The 20,606-nt window shown below is 41.4% G+C and overlaps 2 protein-coding genes across 5 annotated transcripts in view; one reads left to right on the top strand and one right to left on the bottom strand.

Annotated features, from left to right (window-relative positions):
* si:dkey-237i9.1 (SEC14-like protein 1) overlaps nucleotides 1-3,101 on the bottom strand; it is a 36,608-nt gene extending 33,507 nt beyond the window's left edge. The window contains exons 1-2 of one of the 2 annotated variants that reach the window (XM_046046573.1): nucleotides 2,606-3,101; nucleotides 994-1,083 (exon numbers count right to left, since the gene is read on the bottom strand). In XM_046046573.1, the coding sequence (XP_045902529.1) occupies nucleotides 994-1,056 (63 nt within the window). In that variant the 5' untranslated portion in view covers nucleotides 1,057-1,083; nucleotides 2,606-3,101. The remainder of the gene's footprint in view (nucleotides 1-993; nucleotides 1,084-2,605) is intronic. The other variant, XM_046046574.1, reaches the window with a different exon arrangement.
* Nucleotides 3,102-7,633: 4,532 nt separating this feature from the next.
* rasal3 (RAS protein activator like 3) lies at nucleotides 7,634-20,191 on the top strand. Of its 3 annotated transcripts, none has more exons than XM_046047935.1 (19): nucleotides 7,634-8,570; nucleotides 10,676-10,812; nucleotides 10,997-11,075; nucleotides 13,439-13,506; nucleotides 13,614-13,699; nucleotides 15,035-15,155; nucleotides 15,287-15,385; nucleotides 15,469-16,143; nucleotides 16,301-16,445; nucleotides 16,539-16,683; nucleotides 16,791-17,027; nucleotides 17,129-17,330; nucleotides 17,750-17,841; nucleotides 17,948-18,061; nucleotides 18,386-18,575; nucleotides 18,816-18,926; nucleotides 19,016-19,206; nucleotides 19,459-19,543; nucleotides 19,806-20,191. In XM_046047935.1, exons 1-19 carry the CDS (start codon nucleotides 7,946-7,948, stop codon nucleotides 19,911-19,913), a joined length of 3,510 nt encoding a protein of 1,169 aa, XP_045903891.1. In that variant the 5' UTR covers nucleotides 7,634-7,945; the 3' UTR covers nucleotides 19,914-20,191. The 3 variants fall into 3 exon arrangements, with proteins under 3 accessions (XP_045903891.1, XP_045903892.1, XP_045903893.1); XM_046047936.1 differs by having other exon boundaries at nucleotides 7,643-8,570; nucleotides 18,389-18,575; XM_046047937.1 differs by lacking the exons at nucleotides 7,634-8,570; nucleotides 10,676-10,812; nucleotides 10,997-11,075 and adding an exon at nucleotides 11,375-11,603.
* Nucleotides 20,192-20,606: the final 415 nt, after the last annotated feature.

Raw genomic sequence — 20,606 nt, 5'->3', positions numbered from 1 at the left:
CATCACTGAATTTATCAGCACAGCAATAAAGCACCTTTGACTAGTTAGACTGTTTGGCTGAAATCAATGATTGTATAATCAGGCCAGGGATCTGCAGGAGTACACGAACGCCACATTACCGACAGTAGAAAGAGAAACTAGGAATTCTGGCCATATAAAACAGAGCAAAAAGAAAGTAGAGGAGTACAGCCTCTCTGTGCACTCAACACAGGCACTCACGCTCCAAAGTGGATGACAACATGCAGCAAGGCAGTCGCTAAAGGCACAAGGCGCTGAATTTTTTACATTGCAAATGGACTACCACCACCAACCTCTGTTTAACATAACAGGACAGTCATGTTGTATGTTCAGATGCTGAGTGTGCAGATGTTTAGCACAATGGTTTCTCACTTCAGTAAACAATGAACATACCTTAAACCTTGACATGACAGGAAGCTAGATGGAGTAGGTCATTTCAGTAGCCCACATGACATAAGAGTGTGTGTGGGAGTGTAACCTCTTAATTTACACAGTTATCATTCTAGCTAGTTACTCACTGGCCTGTTTGAGGGTGCTGCTAGTGTTTTCACACTGCAAGCAAATGAAAACCCCCCCATGTCTGTTTCTTTAATCAGAGACAGAGAGATGTGATGTTTTGCACATTTCTATAAGTTTGTTGTCACTGCTTATCAGAAACAACTCTCCTAGAGTTTCTGCAAGCCCTGCAGATCACTACCACAACATTGACAGTGCGGCTTGCAAACACCTAACTCAAACTAGCCATAGCTGTTAGAATGGTGATGCGGGAACATGACGTGAACTGCGTGCACTGCAGTGTGCCTACAGCATTTTGGATCTGTGAGCCGGTCGCATGCAATGTTTGTAATATAATGACTACCTTCTGAGGGTGACCGCTGAAGCGCCCACCCACCAGCATTACACAACTCTGCATTTATGGCATGCAATATTCATGTGGACAGAGGGTTTACTGCAAATACAGGTAAAGACACTTACCTCCATCACCAGCTCAAAAGGATGTTTGTACACCCGCACAGGTGACTGGTACTTCTGCACCATGGTGGGGATTACAGTAACACCAACAACCTGAACAGAAATAAGAAAAACATCTGACAAGCTCGAATACATCATGATCACAGGCATTTGTGAAAGAAAGAAAATGTGAGATGCAGTCTTGGCATCATCACAACAACTACGTGCGGAGTGCCAAAATTACAGCATTATAGCTGCATCTGGACCTACCACTGAAGACTCTGTGTGTCATTAAGTAAAGGTGTGTTTTGGCTGACGGCTTGAATAATGCCAGGTGCTTGTGTGCTCGTGTGTGTGTGTGCTTTTGTGTGTTTGGCAAGCAGCCCTAGGAGCTAGAAAGCTGTGTATAGTGATGGGCTGCAGAAGGAAACTCTCCTGAGCCGTGACCGAGGACCTCACTGATCACTGGATGCAGCATTTCCCGCTCATTTATCAAACAGAGACTGTACCCCTGCAATGATTTTTCACTGCACACTACTGGGGATATAACCACGCAAACTTCATCTCCTGTCTCTGCAGAAGCTCAGCTCACCGCCACACACCACATGATGAAAAAAAGACAGGTGCTGCTCATTCTTTAAAACGTAAACAGCACATTCCACATGCTGGAGCAGAGGCTCAAGAGCAGGGTGAGACCAAGAGTAAAAACATAGGAAGAAAAGAAATCTTAAAACAGTCACTTGAACATTAACAGTTAAAAAGACAAATGCACATATGTTTTTAATAAAAACCAAACAGACTGTGGTGTCAAGACAATGATTCTGCCACGTGTGGCTTGAACTTCATGTTCTATGTTTGGTCAGCATGCTGATACATGTCTGTAACTCCTGCTATGCAGTGATGGGAACATGGCTGCAAGGAGGGGTGTGAGCTAACGTCCCAGCACTACAGAGGGATCAGGGCAGGCAGACTAATAATAACCAAGCTGGGACAGGCGGAATACAAACAGGTCGTCCTCTCTAAACACACATCTAACGAGTGCTACTGGAATACATAATTACCGTCATGCTTCAGGCTCTGTCAGCAACTTCAAAGACACGTCAAAACAAAACAATTACTTTAGAATGTGTTGATGAGAGTGTGACACACTTTCTACCACACTATTCAGTAGTTTCTCTGGATACCTAATCACGCCTAAATGATTGGCAAGTGTTGTTAAAGTGTCCTATCTAATTACTTCAAACGTTTATGTATACTTTCTGTTTACTGTACTCATTCTTTCGTCTAAGCTAACTCTTTGTGTTTTGAATGCTTTCATTCTTCCCCACTTGTTTTGGTCTTCTGCGAAGTGCTTCTAAGTTGACAGGAATCGGCTTCAACGTTGGACATTTTCAACAGTTTTACCCTCAAATGTTACGTATGTTTGTAGTTAATAACGAGAAATTAAACACAGGTATTGTTATTTTAACACAAACACCGTGAGAGTGATTAACAACATTTGCCACGCCGACTAGTTCACGTTAGCTTACACAACGTTAACTGTTACTCATCTTATCAAACTGAGACTAGCCCGCAAGCTAGCGCTAACTTTACCAATCGCTGTCAACTTGACATAAATCCCATAACTGGTGCTTACCGTTGAATCAGAGAACTACCGAGATTTGGGCTGGTTTAGGCTGGTTAGTCGTTGTTTCTTCTGAAAGCGCTATCCGAGTAAACTCTTGCCATTCCCCTCCTCGGCTCTTCACTTCGCCGCTGAAGCCAGAAGCTAACGACAGTTAGCTTTATTGTGCTAGCTAGCCATGCAGCCGGAGTAAACTAGCAAACAAGCTAACAGTGGGACAAGTCCTCCTCACAGCGCGACACTAATGGACAGTGTTAAACTAAATATCCACCACAGACCACTGTTAAATGACGCCTAAATATATGACGTGTCGGCACAGGAGGACAGTAGTCCTGTAACAGCGGTCCTCTCTCAGTAGTCCTCTCCTCCTCTCTCAGTCATGCCTGTGATGCCGTCGCTCCTCCCCGTTTTCTAAGCTCAGTTTTTTTCCATCTCTCAGGGCAGTGCAGTGCCGCGTTCATAAAAATCCACCGCCTGTCTACATCAGCCGAAAGACAATTCAGTCACGTGACGGCATTATTGTTTTGTTTCAAAGAATTTACCAAGAACTGCGGTGCAGTCGTTAAGTTTCCAGTGTAGTGTAATTATATGTGTCTGTTTTGCTGTAAGACCGCCTATGTATGTGTAGGCTACATTTTTATTGTCACCAGAGGGAAACTGTTAAATTTAAGACTCGGTTTTTACCAAAAAAGGTTATAGGCTACTACAAGTTTGAGTATGAACTGTGGGTGGGTGATAGCCTACTTGAAGTCAACCTGCTTACCTTATCTAAAGGGACACTCCAGCGATTTTGAATAGCATTGAATTTGGGAGATTCACAAGAGACACTTTTTTTGAAAGGATGGCCTAAATATAGAAGCATCAGAGGCCAAGATAATTCAATTCACGTATGAGGAATGCACCAAAAAATGCTGGATCCTACATATAATACAACCAATATGCATATTTTGTCAGCATTGTAAATACCCACATCTTACAATCTCAATGTGTAATCTGTGCAAAGGTTTCCAAAATTAGTCAAGTTATTGTTGTCTATGAAGATTCTCAGTCATCCAGGTCATAGTTATCCAACGAAGGTTAAAATCAAGGGCAACTGGACTTGGTTGAAGATAGTCAAGTTATTGTTTATGCAAATGCTAGGCTACAATCTTACTTGTACAGATCTTGATTAGAGTTGGGACTTGAGTTACAGATAAGACCAAGGAAAGCAATGGGTGACACCACTCTCTTACTTTTAGCTGTTCAAAAATGGTAGAACATGGCTTGTCTTTCCCAGAGGAGTGTCTTTGGTTTCATCAACCCTCTAAAAGTGTGTGACCTTGGCAAGAGGCCAAACCCCAAAATATCTTGTGTAAGTGGAGACCGTGTAAGTCATTTTAGGCCACAGGTAATCAATGCTGGGGTTGGGATCTGATATTCTCCATATTGGTGACATGTAAAGCGAGCTTTGTAAAGAATTACTTATCCTTTGAACAAATTATATTTATTTACACACCTGAAACCCAAGACCCCTGTTGTAAAAAGTCAAACTGGAGGTAATTGTGAAAAGTAGCCCATGGCATGATTATAACACAAAATTTAAAAAACACAGGTAAAAAACGCAAACCCATCTAAGTGGTTCATAAACAATCTAATGCAGAAGTCCTTTGCATGTACAAAATATTTGTATACTGAAACACTTGTTGATAAATGATTTTCATTGTGAGCTTGTGTGTTTCACACATGAGTGCTTCCTTCCTGTTGTGCAAATACGTCTGAACTTTGCTTTGTCCTATAAGCTTCTGTTTAGTTCTCAGAATTAAATACACATTCCAAGTGTGTAAAAGGTTGAGCAGCAATGGGGAACAGCATTGTTAAGGCGATTGTGTTTCGGTTGTGTAATGGGCAAACTAGCTGAGTTTGTACAGCTTACACCGAGGTCTGCCACCAGACCAAACGCTGGAAAGAAACAGCAGCCACATTAAAAAAGGCAAGAAATGTTATTGTATGGTCACATAGTGTCTGGCCTGGGAATGTTTACGGAGAGTCTGATGCATTGTGAATCCGTTCATACCATTACCATTAAAATAGGATTTGCCAGTAAATATCACAGCTTTGACCTTGACCCCGACTGGTTCAAGGTCAAACTCATCCTGTTGTGTGATGTTGAGTGGTTCAGCACGGGTGAATTCCACCATTAGTGAGTGAAAACAGAATTACATTCGGTGTACAGTGTGCTCAGTGGGCTAAAATCAAATACAACATTACTGTGACATCCCAGATTCATATACAGCTTGGGATTCTTTCCTCGCACATCATTCTCCGTTCCTTGCATTCCTCTTTCATCTATAACCTGCACTCTAAACAGTCCGATAAAGGGAAATTAGCAGGGAAGTATCCTAAAAAATCCTTAATTCATCAAGTGAAGCATGTGTAAGCTATACCGCAGCCATCTCTCATTTAGGAAGTCTTGTCCTCGGTTTGCTTGGGTGTTGGAAATATGTAAAATGAAAATCTGTTCAAGACATACGGTGGGGATATCAAAAGATTATAAGATTATTCATATACTAATTACAAATACAGATGGATACATGTATGTTCCTTAGAACAAAAACTGTACGTAGATGCTTTTATACTTGTGTGTAATTAGCTGTGCAGAGGCTGATCAAGAGCATGTGATCTTACGGGCATTTATGACAGTTGCATCCATAACAAATGGTGATATGCCACACTGGATTTATACAATGAAAAATATTATTAGGTTTCTATGAAAAAGAAATGTACTGAAATGTACTACATTATTTGAGAGAGTTTATAATGAATGTACAGTGTCCTCTACTGGGCAATGGCTGCAGTTACAACAAATTGCAATTTAGGAAGAGACTTGAGTGGATGTCTTCAGCAAAAACAGGTTTCAATTTTAGCCAAAACAAAATCCATTCTACTTTTCCTTATAGCCTCACCTTCTTCACTATCATTAACAAACTGGAGCTGACATTATTCTGTGTAATGAAGCCACATCTCCCAAGGCTGCTGATAGGCTGCTCTTTATAGAACTCTAGATCTAATTGAAACGGTCTATGGCGTTAAAGTTATTTTCAAATAAAGCTTCTGTATTTATGTAAACTTGTGTTCCTGATTAAAATTATGCCATGTTATCCAACAGTAGTGGCAAAGATAAATGGAAAGGTGGCACTTTATCTTGCCGGACTTTTCACACCAGCACGTCAAATGTTGGTCAATGTCTAGTGACATATCCACATTTGTAAGATGAAAGAGACAGTCATTGCTCTCAGACTAGTACCGTGCGCAGGTTGACATTTGTGGTTTTGGGTTGAATGTCTTGACAACTTTTGAATGGACTGACATGAAGTATGGTACAGACATGTTCCCCTCAGGAATCAGCTTTGGTGATCCCTTAACTGTTCATCTAGCGCCATCATCAAGTCAAAATTTACCTTGTACTTTTTGTGACTAAATACCTGCATAACTAATCTCTAGTTCTAATTAGCAAATGTTAAAGGAAAGGAAGACAGATTAAGCTAAATATCACCAGACAATATTTTATACCTACTCTATGCAGACTAGGTAGGTCTAGACTTTTTTAATTAGTACCATACATCAAAATGTTTTTCTCTTAGAATGATCTGCTGATGGGCGGTGATGCAGTGGTTAGCACTGTCGCATCACAGCAAGAAGATCGTGGGTTCGAAACTTGGTTGTTCCATGTATGTTGTGCATGTGACTGGTTGTTTGATTGTGTGTGGCCCTGCGATGGACTGGCGAGCTGTCAAGGGTGTACCATGCCTTTCGCCCGATGTCTGCTGGGATTGGCTCCAGCCCCCTGTGACCGTATACGCAGGATAAGTGGTTGACGATGGATGGATGGATGATCTGCTGAGGCGACATCTTCAGATGGCTGGGGGGGTTTTCGTCATCATTGCAGTTCTACGGTCAATTCACATTTTCAGTTTAATTTCAATACCATTATGAATACTAAAACACAGCCACCAGAGGGCCACAATAAAACAAGTAAAAAATGTAACTTCTTGTGGCCTCATACAACAGATTCTTTAAAAAAAAGAATAATACATGTATTCATGTATGACTATGTTTGCAGAGTGGTTGTTGGACAGTAATTTGAAGTTTACTTACTTACTAAAATGAGTAATTAACAGTACTGTTTATAAAGTGCTGCAGTGGCATCGTTAACTTGCAGTCCACTTGTATTTTGCCATTAGGCAAGGACTGACATTAGTGCTGACATCCCGCCCTACTGGGACACAGAAAAATCCTGCAGGTGTGTACGCGCCGAGAGCAGCATGAGTGCAGGAAGTGGTTTTCAGCGTCTGACAAACCGATCTGAACAGGAAGTGCAGCCTCAGTTTGACAGGAAACTGATCTTAACAGTCAACAGTCCATACACCCACAGGTAGCTGATAACAAGTAAATACTGCCCCTTTTACTTAAAGGACTGCTAGATTGATCATTAATATTGACAATAGTCGCAGGTAGTATTTGCGTTCTAGACCTTAACGTGCAATAGCATTCAAGATATTTGTTTCTGCTAGACAGGACAAATGTCAAGGGTATACTCCTGAACATCAGAAGACAGATTTTGTATTATGAGTTCTGAGATTCATTTAATCATCAGGTATCTTTGATTTTCATTAATTAGAGAAGACTTGTGTGTGTGTGAGTGTGAGTGAGGGAGGTTAAGAGGTAGAACTGAAAATGCATCCTTGTGCTTCAAACAGAGAATTTAAAACCACATTTGTCACACTCATACTGTGACAGACTAAATTACTCAAAAACTGACAGACAAACAGGTTCCCTTAAAGATGAAGTTGGAGCTGATAACTACCCACAGTAGGCCTACATCAAATCACACTTCAAAAATCAAGCATGTACATCCTGGGTCATGTGTGTAAAAGCACAACAGAAAGTTGTATCTGTATAAAAAACCTTAGACATAAAAGCAGAACAGGAAGTGAGGAAGAAGGGAAGTATTAAGTGAATGTTGATCTCTGTAAAAAAACAACAAAAAAACAGGGTGAACTTCTCTGTGCCATTTCATGAGGAAGCAAGCGGACTGTGAGTGAGAAAAGTCGGGCGCTGCAGTAAAGCAACCACAGAGCAGCTCGATGCAAGTTGTTGCCGGATGACGTTTTGCAAGACAGGAAACAAGAAAAGCAGTGAGATAGAACCAGTGAAGAAAGGAACTACTTTGTCACCCTTAGCACTCTCAACAAACTCCAAGATAGTATTAAATCAGGAGGGAAGCTGAAGAGGTGTCCTATGAAGGTTTTTGAATTTATTTGGACGTGTCCTTGAGGAGAGACAAAACTGAGTAACACACCCTAAAAATCTGAAATGGGCACTGAGGAGAAACCTTTAGAGCCTGCAGCTCAACAACCGCCGAAGGAGCAAGGATCACCAGCGAAGGAAAAGGAATCTCCTGTGGAGCCTCCTCAAGGACAAACATCTGAGACCCCCGACCCCCTCAACACATACAAGTGGCACACTGGCTCCAAGGCAACTCTCAATGAGGTGAAAGAAGAAGAAGAAGAAGAAGGAGCAGCTTCTTCCACATCTACAATAGATAAGATTCAGAAGGCCTCCACCAACAAATGGAGCAAGATGCAAAACTGGCGCAAGGCCTTGAGCGAGGACCCTGGAGACAAAAGTTCATCCAGTGGGAAAGGTGGAGAGGGAGCGAAGCCAGACAGAGCCGCCGGAGGAACCAGAAAGAACCCGTTCAGAAGGGCCCTGTCGGAGCCTCCCGGGTCACTGTTTGCAGCCCTGTCTCCTTCCTCTAGCTCTGCCAGCTCAGCTCAGCCAGCTTCATCGTTAGCGGAGGCCTCGGGGGTCTCCTCCACAGACCCTTCACAGAGAGGAGGCGGAGGGGCGCTCCTAAAAAAGTACCTGAGGACTGTGTCCCAGAAGCTCAAGAGGCCCCGTCTGCAAAGTCGGAGCAGCACCCCAAACTTGGTGCCAGGTAACAACACCTAATCTGAAAGTAGACATATACTCATATTATTTCAAAATCCCAATTTAATGTTTGAGATTAGCACAGTTGTTGGAATGATACATCTTGATATGTGAACACATAAAAGTATGGTAACATGCACTCTAAGGCATTTTGTTTTGACAAAGCAAAATGATTAACCCATGTGGTAAGCATGATTTCCTTTTACTGTATGCATGTTTAGCTAACACTTTATAGTGTCCTTCAGTGACACTATAGTAGGTGGGGTATGTGTGACTTTCTTCACAGTGACACGTGGTAAATATCGGTGTATAAGTCTTAAGAGTAGTTCAGCATCTAGTGCCATATTAGACAAACTCAGCAATAATAACACAACTTAAGAGAAAAGCTGACAAATTTAAATTAAGATATGAACAACCTTAAAGAAGAACTTAAAGATGGAAATGTATCAATATTAAAAGTCAAAACACTATCTAGTTGCAACTAATTGAAGGGGTTAAATTTTGGGAAACTGGAATGTTTTCCAACAAAAACTACAGTGAGGTGTAGGTTCAAACTGGAGATAAATGGAAAACCTCTAAAGGATTATGTTAAAAATATTGAAAATTACCAGACATCACTGGTATCCCCTATCACTGAAGTAGTAGTTAGAGTCGGTAACCTCTAGAAATTACTTAGCAGTATTCTCAACTAAAGATTTGTAGATACAATTACATTTTCCCCATAGCACACGTATATGTAGTGTATATATAAAAATAATTATCAAAATAAAGACAAAATAATGCATGTTTAGTGCATTGAGTTATGAATAAAATCTTTGATTTGGTGTGAAGATTATTTTCTTAACTAATAAAGAGCAGTAAAGGGAGAAGTCATGTTTCAATCTGCATGTCAAATCAGTGGTAGATTCTGTTTAATGTGTGACGGTGTTAAGCAAGGCTGTAATCCCAGCCCTGCCATTTTCAAATGTATTTAAATGAACATCACTGGACCTACAGTCTCAGCAACAGCTGGTCTTAGTTTTTTCAGATACAGAAATCAAGTGCCACAGTGAACCAAGACCAAAACCAACACATTCCAAAAAAGGTCAAAACTGCAGCCAGAGGGTTAACTTAGCCGTAACTGAAGAAAAACCAAGCAGTATCTTACCTAGATTTACAAAACCACTCCCACAGGAAACGTCTGTTCTGCTGAGAAGAAACTCAGAGCTAAAGCAATACAGGTTTCAATTCAAGTAATGACTTCTGAAAAGGACACGGCTGGAAAAATTCACGGTTGAATTAGACCAATGTTCTTTACTTTTAAGCACCCATAAAAGATTTATGAAACTCTGCAGTCATGATTAACTGTTGCTGCCAACAGCAGTTTAAAATAAAACATTCAACCATTCATCTAGTGACATCAGAGAGCCAACGCCAGGAGAACTTCAGCAAACTGGACCTAGCCAAAGTTTACAACTAAAACTAGGTACATATTGGGCCTGAGCTGACACACTTTGGCGAGAAACATTGGCTACACTGAGCCACAATCATCCAGCTGCACAGAATTTTTATCTGGATTATATAAAATTATAAACAAAGATAAAGTCTCATTTATTATATAAAATGTCACTTTGCATCAGCTTTCCTTTTAGAAAAAGCCTACACATTATTGTGCAAAACGCACCAAAAAAATCTTTAAAAGGAGAAGATTTAAACCTAAACTACCACGCAAAGACATGTCAAAGGACGTGTACATCAAGTAAAAACTAGAGTAACCACAGGATGTGTGCAGCTCATCTCTTGTGTGTCATGACAAGAGAGCGATAGTATCAGCAGCCCTGGCAGCTCCACAAATGGGAGTGGACAAATTCTGTGTGAGATAAGTGCCATCACGCCATAATTACCAAAAATCAAAAACAAACAAGGGCCAGCGTGCGCCTGCTATTATGTTCCTGCAATATTCATATTTGAGTTACCTATATAGTTGGTTCTCCGGAGTGATTTGTGGTTTATTTTGTGATTGTATGGTGTGGATAGACTGCTTCCAAGTGCCGATTCTCTCTTAACTGTGTGGTGATGAGTATCACTGTGTTTGTTTGTGTGTGTGTGTGTACATATCTGCTTGTGTGACAGATGCGGGTGAACCTACACCAGCTGCAGCCAGTGAACTCCCAAGACTACAATGGGCCCCGCCTCAGGAGGTCCCATTATGGGACATTAGCAACTGTATGCTTGAGGATGGACAAATTCTCATTTCTCCAGAGGAGGAGGTACCAAGACACACAACACCAACTACCCATGGTTAACCAAAAGTCTGTAACAACTGTAGACACAGTCCAAACATGAAGCATTAAAACCAACTGAACGGGGAAAGCACTACACTATAGTAAAAAAGAGCACACATTCAAGTCTTGATAGTGTGATAGAGTGACAAAATATGTGTGTTTTTTTCAGCCAACCATGTGGACCCGAAACCGTGTCAGCAGCAACCTGTCCAACCTCAGCATGCAGAACCTTGTAGATATCGACACAGGTTAATACATACCCCCCCCCCCCCCCCCCCCCCCCCCCCCCCCCACACACACACACACACACACACAACAAATTCATGTTCATACAGTTAACACTAGGCAAAAGCATGAGGAAGTTGGGCCAATCTGATTAGAAAAACAGCTACTGACGTCACAGCAACACTAAATATGATTCTGTAGACAGAGGATGTTTATGTGGGGGAGTGACTGTCAAATTGCTTCCTTTTTTGGGGAAGATAGCATCGAGCCTGGGTGTTCTAGCAGTTCATTAAAAGATCGTAGACTCAGAGAGGTCATAGTCTGCATCTGCTACAATTCCAGTCTGGAGTTTTGCACAGAAGAAGTTGTAAGGCCTCACTGTGGAAGTTTCTGATCCTATATTGATCTTGGCTGTTTGGCTCGTTCAACATATGTTAATGAAGAGAGGAGGGCAATGTTGAAGGGTCAGAGATTGATGTAACAAGACTGTGGCACGCGTTTGGACTAAATGATGGGATTTAGACGCTGGATTGTTTGTGGTGGGGCTTTGGGTAAGGAAAACAGAAAGAAAATCTTCTACATTCACAATATTGACTTTAAAGATATCTTTACCTTATAACTGAAGAGCTAACAAAGGGACACTGAAGAGACACATGAAGGGGGATCAAGGAAGAATGTGATTTTCTAATTTCATCCTCTGCAAAGCTTGAAATGGATTTATATAATAAGAATGTCTGCTAGAGAAGTATAGACAATTACTTAACTTAGATATCTGCAGCTCCAACTGAAAACCACATCCTGTATGGCCTTGCCTGAAAGTATTTGCTAATACTAGTCTTGACTAATGTTTTGAGACTTCACTGGAACTGCAGAAATTATAATATTAAAGTAATACATTTATTTACACAGCACTTATCAAAACAGAGTTACAAAGGCTGTTTTGTAAAAGTATGTCTTGAGAAGTGATTTAAAAGATGTTACTGTTCCTGCGAGCCTCAGGTTCTTAGGCAGGGCGTTCCAGAGCTGAGGGGCTTTGACTGCAAAAGCCCGTTCTGACTGACGGGATCTTGTCTTCGCTTGCTTAGCCCTGAATACAATGAATTACAATAACCCAATCTAGATGAAATAAAAGCATCGTCTCACGATCACAAAATCTCTAGATCACTGTTGACCTGTTTTTAAAATTGTTTCTTAACTGGTAAAAACATCCCCGAAAAAAATCCCCTGTAAAATGTTTTTTAAAAGAAAGATCATGGTCAAATATTACACCCAGGTTACTGGCAGCAGGTTTGATGTTTGTGGCTGGGGTTCCAAGATTATTTTGTAAAATAGTGACAGACTTTGGGGGGCCAAAAATAATGACTTCTGTTTTATTGTCACTAAGCTGGAGAAGGTTTTGGGACAGCCGGGCTTAATATCACCCATACAGGATGAAAGATGTTTAAAATCGCCTTCATCAGTTGTTTTTAATGGGAAATATTTAAGTTTGTCATCAGTTCAATTCAATTCAATTCAATTTTATTTATATAGCGCCAAATCACAACAACAGTTATCTCGCAGCGCTTTTCATAAAAGAGCAGATCTAGACCGTACTCTGTGATGATATTTACAGAAGCCCAACAGTTCCCACCAAGAGCAATGACAGTGGTACTGGATCTTCTGATTGTGAATGATCTGGTCTAATGGCAGTATGTACACACAAAATAACAAGGGGCCAAGGATGGAGCCTTATTGGTTAGAGGGGCCTCAGAAGAGGAGGCATTTCCCATTGCTATTTTAAATCAGTAGGGTCAAGGTTCTCCAGGCTGGAGGGAACACATCCAGAGGACAGAGAACTATTGACAATAGATAAAATCGTGGGACCAATACTGTTTAAAACTTTTTTAAGAAATCTGGCAGGCAGAACATCTGCAGGGCTCGATGAGAGGTTTCATTTTGTCATTATATCCTTTTGATGCTCATACAAAGGACCTCAAAATTCATGAGCAAGGCTGAGGGGTTGCAATTTGGAGAGGGGGAGAGCTCCCCGGTGACACGACCAGTCTGTTATTTTATTTAAACTACTTTGTTATTAGTTTCTTGTAAATTAGTGCTGGCAGGAGTGTTGGAGCAGTGCAGAGACTGAATTTTGACCAGTAGTTTTGAGAGAAGGGTTTGCACTCAGGGAGTGTCAATCAAAAATGTGGTTTGGAAATTGGATATTAGAAGCAAATTACTCAGAACATATAATAGAAATATACAAAGTATTGACCACAAACAGAAAGAAACTACATTTATATATATATAGATATATATGTATATATAATTGCCTAACACCAACAAGCATGTTAGAATAATGAAAAAGGTTGACATTGACATTTTGTGTTCATTTCTTCCTGATACTTAGAATGTAGCCCTGACCCTGTGGGTCTGCCGGGTGGCACTCGACCAAAGAACCAAGATGGCGGTGTGAGGGTAAGTACAGCACACAGCAGCGATAACAATCCTTCAGCTAACCCTTCATTTCCTGTTGATGTAATTCTTAATTGCTCTTACAACATGCTTGCCTTCTTCCCCCTTAGGGACTGATTAAGCGACGTCTCGAGAACAAGGCTAAGAGGAATAGCAACACCCAACTGAACCCCATGGGACTAAACAAAGGAAACAGGTAAGGTTCACTGGGATGTCTGTGAAGACAAAGACAGTGCAGCCCAGAAGTAGTCCTCCTGCACCGTCTAAAACTGTAAAACACAGTCCAAATCAAAGTTGCAGCCCCTGGTACAGACTGCTACGAAGGTGATGGGGAGGACTGAAAAGCTCTCCCTTCATTCCATCTATGAGCAGTCTTTACTCAGGCAGGCGCGGAGAGTACCGTTGGACCCTTCCCACATCCTACAAATGGAATATGAGCTCTTGCCTTCTGGCAGAAGGTAAAGAATCTCAAAAAACAAATTGAACCGTTTTAAATACTCTTTCTCCATCCAAATTTTAAATCAAAATTTTAAATAGATCTGTACGCTGAAGCCTGGGAAGTGTGCAATAACTTGGTGTCCTGCTTGTTGTTTTTTGTATTTTATTTTATTTTTTGTTTTATTATTTGTTTTAATCTTTCATTGGATGTGTCATGAGTACGTATAGCCTATGTGTACGTCTTCGGCTGTTATTTGTATTTTTCGTGTATTTATTGTCTGTAAGGGCAGCAACTACTATGAACTACGCACTTTTGAGTCCATGACAAATTTCCCCTAAGGGACAATAAAGTGTATTCTATTCTATTCTAAAACAAGAGTCTACAACCATACGAGCATCTCTGTGCAGCTGAGCAAAATGGGTAACTTCAGCATGGTAACAAGACGACATGCTGATGCAAGTATCATATTTACGGTGTTCATCATCTTAGTTAGCATGTTAGCATGTTACCATTTGTACAAAACACAAAATGCAAAGTACAACTGAGGGTAATGGGAATATTTTCAGTTTTGTAAGATCGGTATTTGGTCATAAACCAAAATAATGAACACTTTGGATAATTTTGGATGACTTGAACTTATTACAGTATATCCTGCGGGGGACATGAATGTCTGTACCAAAATTTATGGGGATCCTGATATTGTTGCAGGAGATGTTTCATCGGATAAGTGAATAATAATAATGTTATGGCAATCTGTCCAATAGATATGTCACAAAAAAACTGAAACAGGAGTGCTCAGGGATCACCAAAGGCAGTACAACCTGTAGGAACCATGAATGTCAGTACAAAATTATGTGGCCATCGATGTGATCTCTACAAGCCCTTGTTTTTTTAAATGTACCACAATGATAAGAAGTGATCCTAATCTATCAATAAACATATCGCGTGCATACATTCATAGTACCAGCAGTCTGTGAAACACAGGGCTTGTGTCGCATGGGTGTAACATTAAATACAAGTTATGGTATTTAACACTTAACATTTTTATCATTTGAATTTTGACTCACTTTTTATACTCTGTTTATTTCTAAGGCACTATGGTTCCCGGGAGTCTGTGTCAATTCCAGTGGGGAGTGTAGATCTGAGTGCAGACACCAGCACTGTCATCAGGCCAGTCCACAGCTCTATTTTGGGAGAGAAGTACTGCTTCGAGGTACACTTGACCATGTGCATTCTGTGTGTGATGCATGCTCCTCAAGATGCATCATACAGTGCCCTCCATTATGTAAAAAAAATGAACTTTCTCAGGCTAACTTGGTCCTGTTGGTTTCAATGTATTTCTAGGTAATAAACTCAGAGAACACCCACTGCTTTGGCTGCTCCTCAGCTGCCGAACGTGACCGTTGGATCGAAGACCTGAGACGGGCTGCCCAGCCTAATAAGGTAAGCCATTAGCTCCAATATAAAAATGTGTTATGCAAAATCAAAATGCTAATTAAAAGAGCTAAATGCATCATTGTTTACAGGATAACATTGAGCGCACAGAGAACTTCCTGAGTCTGTGGGTAAATGAAGCTAAGGATCTTCCACCCAAACGGCGTTATTACTGCGAGGTACACCTGGACGGGACCCTGTTCGCCCGCACCACCAGCCGAGCTGTCGGCAAGCCGTCTAACCGCTCCAGCCTGGCAGGGGACAGCTCTACTGGGCCTTCAGGAGGCCAGGGGGCCAGTGGAGGTGTGGCTGGAGGATGTCAGTTATTCTGGGGTGAATTCTTTGAGCTAGACAACTTGCCATGTGTCTCCCAAATCACCCTGCACATCTTCCGCGACGAAGACCCCAAGAAAAAGCGTCACTCCCGAGACGAGACCAGCCTGTACCCACTGGGCAGTGTGGCCATACCTTTAGCTGAGATCCGAGGGAGGACCTATCAAGAGAAGTGGTATCCCATCACTCCACACAAGGCCTCAGGCACAGCGAGTAACAAAGAACTGCTCGGGCCACAGGCCTCACTGCGCATCAAGGCCCGTTTCCAGAATTTGCAAGTGCTGCCCATGGAGAAATACAAAGAGTTTGCTGAGTATGTGACATTGGATTATGTAGAAATGTGCAGAAGCCTGGAGCCACTTCTGAATGTGAAGGAGAAGGAAGAACTGGCAGGAGCTCTGGTCCATGTACTGCAGAGTATTGGCAAAGCCAAGGTAGACAATGAGTCTCGTAATCCATATAAACTAACGGCATTATAGTTTTGAAATCCCAAAATGGAATAGAACTCAAACATAATCTGATTTATAAAATACAACAAAAAGGAATAATATGTTTTCTTAATTGGATGTGTATTGAATGTGTATGCTTCAGGAGTTCCTCATTGATTTGGGCAGTGCCGAGGTAGAGCGTCTTGGAGAGAAAGAGGCACTGATCTTCAGAGAGAACACACTGGCCACTAAAGCCATCGATGAATACATGAAGCTGGTTGGCCAGAAGTATCTCATTGACACACTAGGTAGGGTAGTTCAGTGGTAAAGGTGGTTTCCTGTAATTGTTGTAGGTTATTGTTTTGTTTTCAATGAACTCTGTGCTTTCTTTTTCACTGCAGGGGACTTTATCACCCGTCTTTACACTTCTGTGGAGAACTGTGAAGTTGACCCTCGTAAATGCTCTGCGTCTGAACTGTCAAACAACCAGAGGCACTTGAGGGAAACCTGTGAGGAGGTGGTGCAAAAGATTATTGAGATCCATGGGTGAGAGAAGAGAGGTCATCATAGAAAAAGACATGAAATAACAAATATTAAATGTTCCGGCCAGTAGTGGTATTTGAGCTGATGCTTGACATATTTCTTGCCTTCAGATCCTTTCCTGAAGAGTTAAACAAGATCTTCTCCAGCTGGGTGGAGCTGTGTGAAGACCAGGGCAGACCAGAGATTGGCCAACGTCTCATCTCTGCTTCCCTCTTCCTTCGCTTCTTATGTCCTGCTATCCTCAGTCCTTCTCTTTTTGGTCTTACACAGCCTTATCCAGAGCCAAATACCCTGCGTACCCTCACCCTAACTGCCAAAGTCATTCAGAATCTGGCCAACTTCACCCTGTGAGCGGCCTCTTATTTGCTTTGACTAAATAAAAAAATCACTTTTGTGCATATAAAAACAAGTGTTTTTTTATTAAATTAAATCTTGTGTTCTGATTCAGGTTTGGGGAGAAGGAGGAATACATGCTCTTTATGAACCAATTCCTACAGCAGCACTGGGATGGAATGAGAGGCTTTCTGCAAACAGTGTCCAATTCAGACACAGAAATTCCAATGACTTCCTTCGATGGTTATGTGGACCTGCCTCTGCGCTTGGCTGTGCTGCATGGCCTGCTAGTAGACATAATCCATCAAAGGGACCAGGTATGATGGAAAACCAAAAGAGTCCAGTATGATAGTTGGTTAGTTAGTTTAAAGGCTTACCCGCCCCCAATTCCAACATCAGAAAGGTGGGAGGAGGAGGTTTCCAAAGCTTTCTGACCATTCTACAAACGCTTTTGAAGAAGTGTACTAGCACATTAAGCCAAAACCTTTAAGATCAGGTGTGGACAAGATGTAGGATGAGTTTATGTTCTGCATATTCGTAGACCGAATTAAATTTTTGTTTGCTACTTTGACAGTAGTTATTTGGTTCCACAAACCAAGCCACGCAACGTACTGAACTATATAGTACCAAGTGGCTTGTGACAATTTTTATAAAACATTCAAGGTATCAAGATGTTGACAGCATGTTTACAGAGTAACCTAAATTGGACCTAATATGCAGGGTGTTTCTTCCTCAGAACACAATTGACAAGCTGCACCCTCTGCCTTCGATTCTGAACCAGATTTCAGAGTCACTGGGCCCTCAAGCGACCCGGATCATTGTTAGCAGGTATGTTTAAGGCCTATTTCTTATTTGACTTGTCAGCAACTTATTATTTATTACTAACTTGAACATGGTGTTGTTACATGTTACTCAAGCAGGCTCTTTCTTGCAGCCAAATTGGACAAGACAAGCCGGTGTACGTTCCTCCTAAAGACTTGGTCAAATACAGCCCTCACCAATCATCCCTCCAGCAGCTTCCTGTGGACTCTAAAGGCCTACGAGACGGGTATGATAATTGTATGCCTTACTGGCCTCAGACGATAGTGCTTTTCCCTTAAGTTTTTGTACCAGTGATCCATCCAATCATCCATTAATGTCTGCCACTTATCCATTATGGCTTGTGGTGGCTACTACTGAACATATAGGTAGGTCAGACTTTCTTATGTGCTAGACCAGGTATGTCCTACAGATCTTTTTGGCAAATCCAGATGTGCTCCCAAGCCAGATCACATATGTAATACTTCCAGGAGGTTCTGGGTCAGCGCCAGATTTTCCAAATGGCATAATTAGGTGTATGGCATTTAAATTAGTAATACATTCATTCTTCCAGCAGGGATGTTAGGTCTCGGAGGAGTATGAGAGAGAGGAAGCCAGTCGCCAGAACTCAGAGCGCTCCACACAGACGTCCCGGTCAAGCAAAACATGGCTTAAAGAGGCAGACAAGTTCTGAAACTCTGCCGATAGCTGACCATGAACAAGAGATGGAGACCAACCAACCGTCTATCTCATCCCCAAATACTGTGAGTACAAAGAGGAACTGTGAACCTGGCTCAACTATTTTGGACTACCAGAGCTCAGCAGGTCATGTGCTCCCCCCACTGCAATTAATACTTCACATTTTTCTAGTAGGCTTTCTTATCTTAGAAATATCGCCTGTGATTTTTGAATCAGTAATAATAAACATACTTTTGACATGTATGTGAACACGGAGATATGACTTTGTGTGGTTAATTATAAAGAAATGTTTTATGCTGTTTCAGACTGCCAGTATCAAACGTCAACCTGAACCAGTTCCCTGGATCAAAGTCAGTCACAACAGGGAGTCAAGTGAGATGAAGACTGAGAGTGAGCAGTTCACCTTACTGGATAGGGTATGTCAAACCTCCTACTCACTAAAGTGACATAATTGTGGCTGTATAGTGTGTATGATTTCATTATTACATTTCAATTCACACACCAGCATGCTCAGGAGCTATCAGAGCTCCGCCTGGGGATAGAGCAGGTGACGGAGCGTGAACTGGACATGGCAAAGCGCCTGGAGGACTTCATCATCCAAAGCCAGGACCAGAATGCAATGCTGCAGACAGAGGTGAATGACCTCCGGAATCTGCTGGCTGTGCGTGAAGAGCAGCTGGCCAGTGCCACCTTCAGGTAAGATAGTAGAGTTAAACAGTATTTGCCACTTGTGTATTCAGTCTACATACTCTGTGTATTCCACACTTTGTAACTTTAGTCTCACGAAGATTAATGAAGCTGTTGACGCTTGGATTGGGTGTATAAAAGCAAAAGGCTATGCTGTTTTTACTGATTATCAGTAAATTATTTCATGTTTCCAAATTACGTGTTACTGTGGTGTTCTGTTCTTTTTTATAAAAGCATCTCTTTTATCTTTGTCTGCAACAGGCTGGGTGTGATTGAGGAGGAAAAGGAGGAAGATGAGAGGAAGCTAAGTGTTGCCATTGCAGCAGCCGAGCGAATAAACGTACTGGTAAGACAGACAGAAAGACAGTTATCTAGCTTTTTTAAGGAATAGTGCATTGAACTTTGTTGACTAACTAGTAACTATCAAGTCTGATGGGGAAATATTTGGGGCTTCAAGGTGAAAAGCATTTAATTTCAAACTTACAAACACATTGTTTTGTAGCGGAATATTTGCCCTGTCCCACAAACAATCAGTATACAGTAGTTGAATTGCATACATTAGTGAGTCGACTGAGACATATTCATGGCTGTTTTCTATGTGGCCACAGGAGGAGCAGCTTGCCGTCCTACTAAGGGACCTTCACCAGCTCAGTGAGTCCTTCAACAGCAGCCAAAACAACATGCATCCTGAAAAGCCACACATCAACAGCAACTGAGCCCTGACAGTAACAAGACTTAGACTTAGATCACTATTTTGTGTAAATACATGGAGTTCATGTGGAAACCACTGCCTGAAGTCCAAATTATGGTTTCCTGATCAGGTGTAAGTTTATTTTATGAACATATTCAGAATGGATGTAAATGGACAAAACTCTGACTGAAGTGAATGTGAAACCTAGAGGATTTGTCTGCATTTCAGCTTTTAATGTATTTTACCTACAGATATGTTTGACTTGTAAACCTGTGTGATTAATAAAAGAACCAGATGTCAAAATATGGTTTTATGGCTTTTATTATTGCAGGACATATTGTGCAGCAGAGTAAATCAAGTTACCACAAAGTAATTACTAAAGTGAAAGTCATCTTTATTTTTTTAACTTCATGCCTTCTAGTTTTGGGGCTGAGTGATGCAGGAACTGTTTTGATTGTGTGCCATATACAAAAAATACAGGGACACACAGTGAAAGTGGAAATTGATCAATCAATCAACATAAGCATCTTTATTCAACACTCCTTTGACAGTCGTTAATGGTAACAACACATTTTTAATTAGGGTTATTGGTTGCATTTGAAGCAATAACTTTTACATCCAATCAAAGTTAGGATGTTAACAAATAAGAGAGGAGAGGAGAGGAGACCGAGACCATCAAAAAGTGGTCTTCAGACCGGTCTGGAGTACTACAACAGTA

This window comes from Micropterus dolomieu, linkage group LG04, assembly GCF_021292245.1.
Source record: "Micropterus dolomieu isolate WLL.071019.BEF.003 ecotype Adirondacks linkage group LG04, ASM2129224v1, whole genome shotgun sequence".
NCBI lineage: Eukaryota > Metazoa > Chordata > Actinopteri > Centrarchiformes > Centrarchidae > Micropterus > Micropterus dolomieu.
This window is presented reverse-complemented; position numbering and strand designations above follow the sequence as displayed.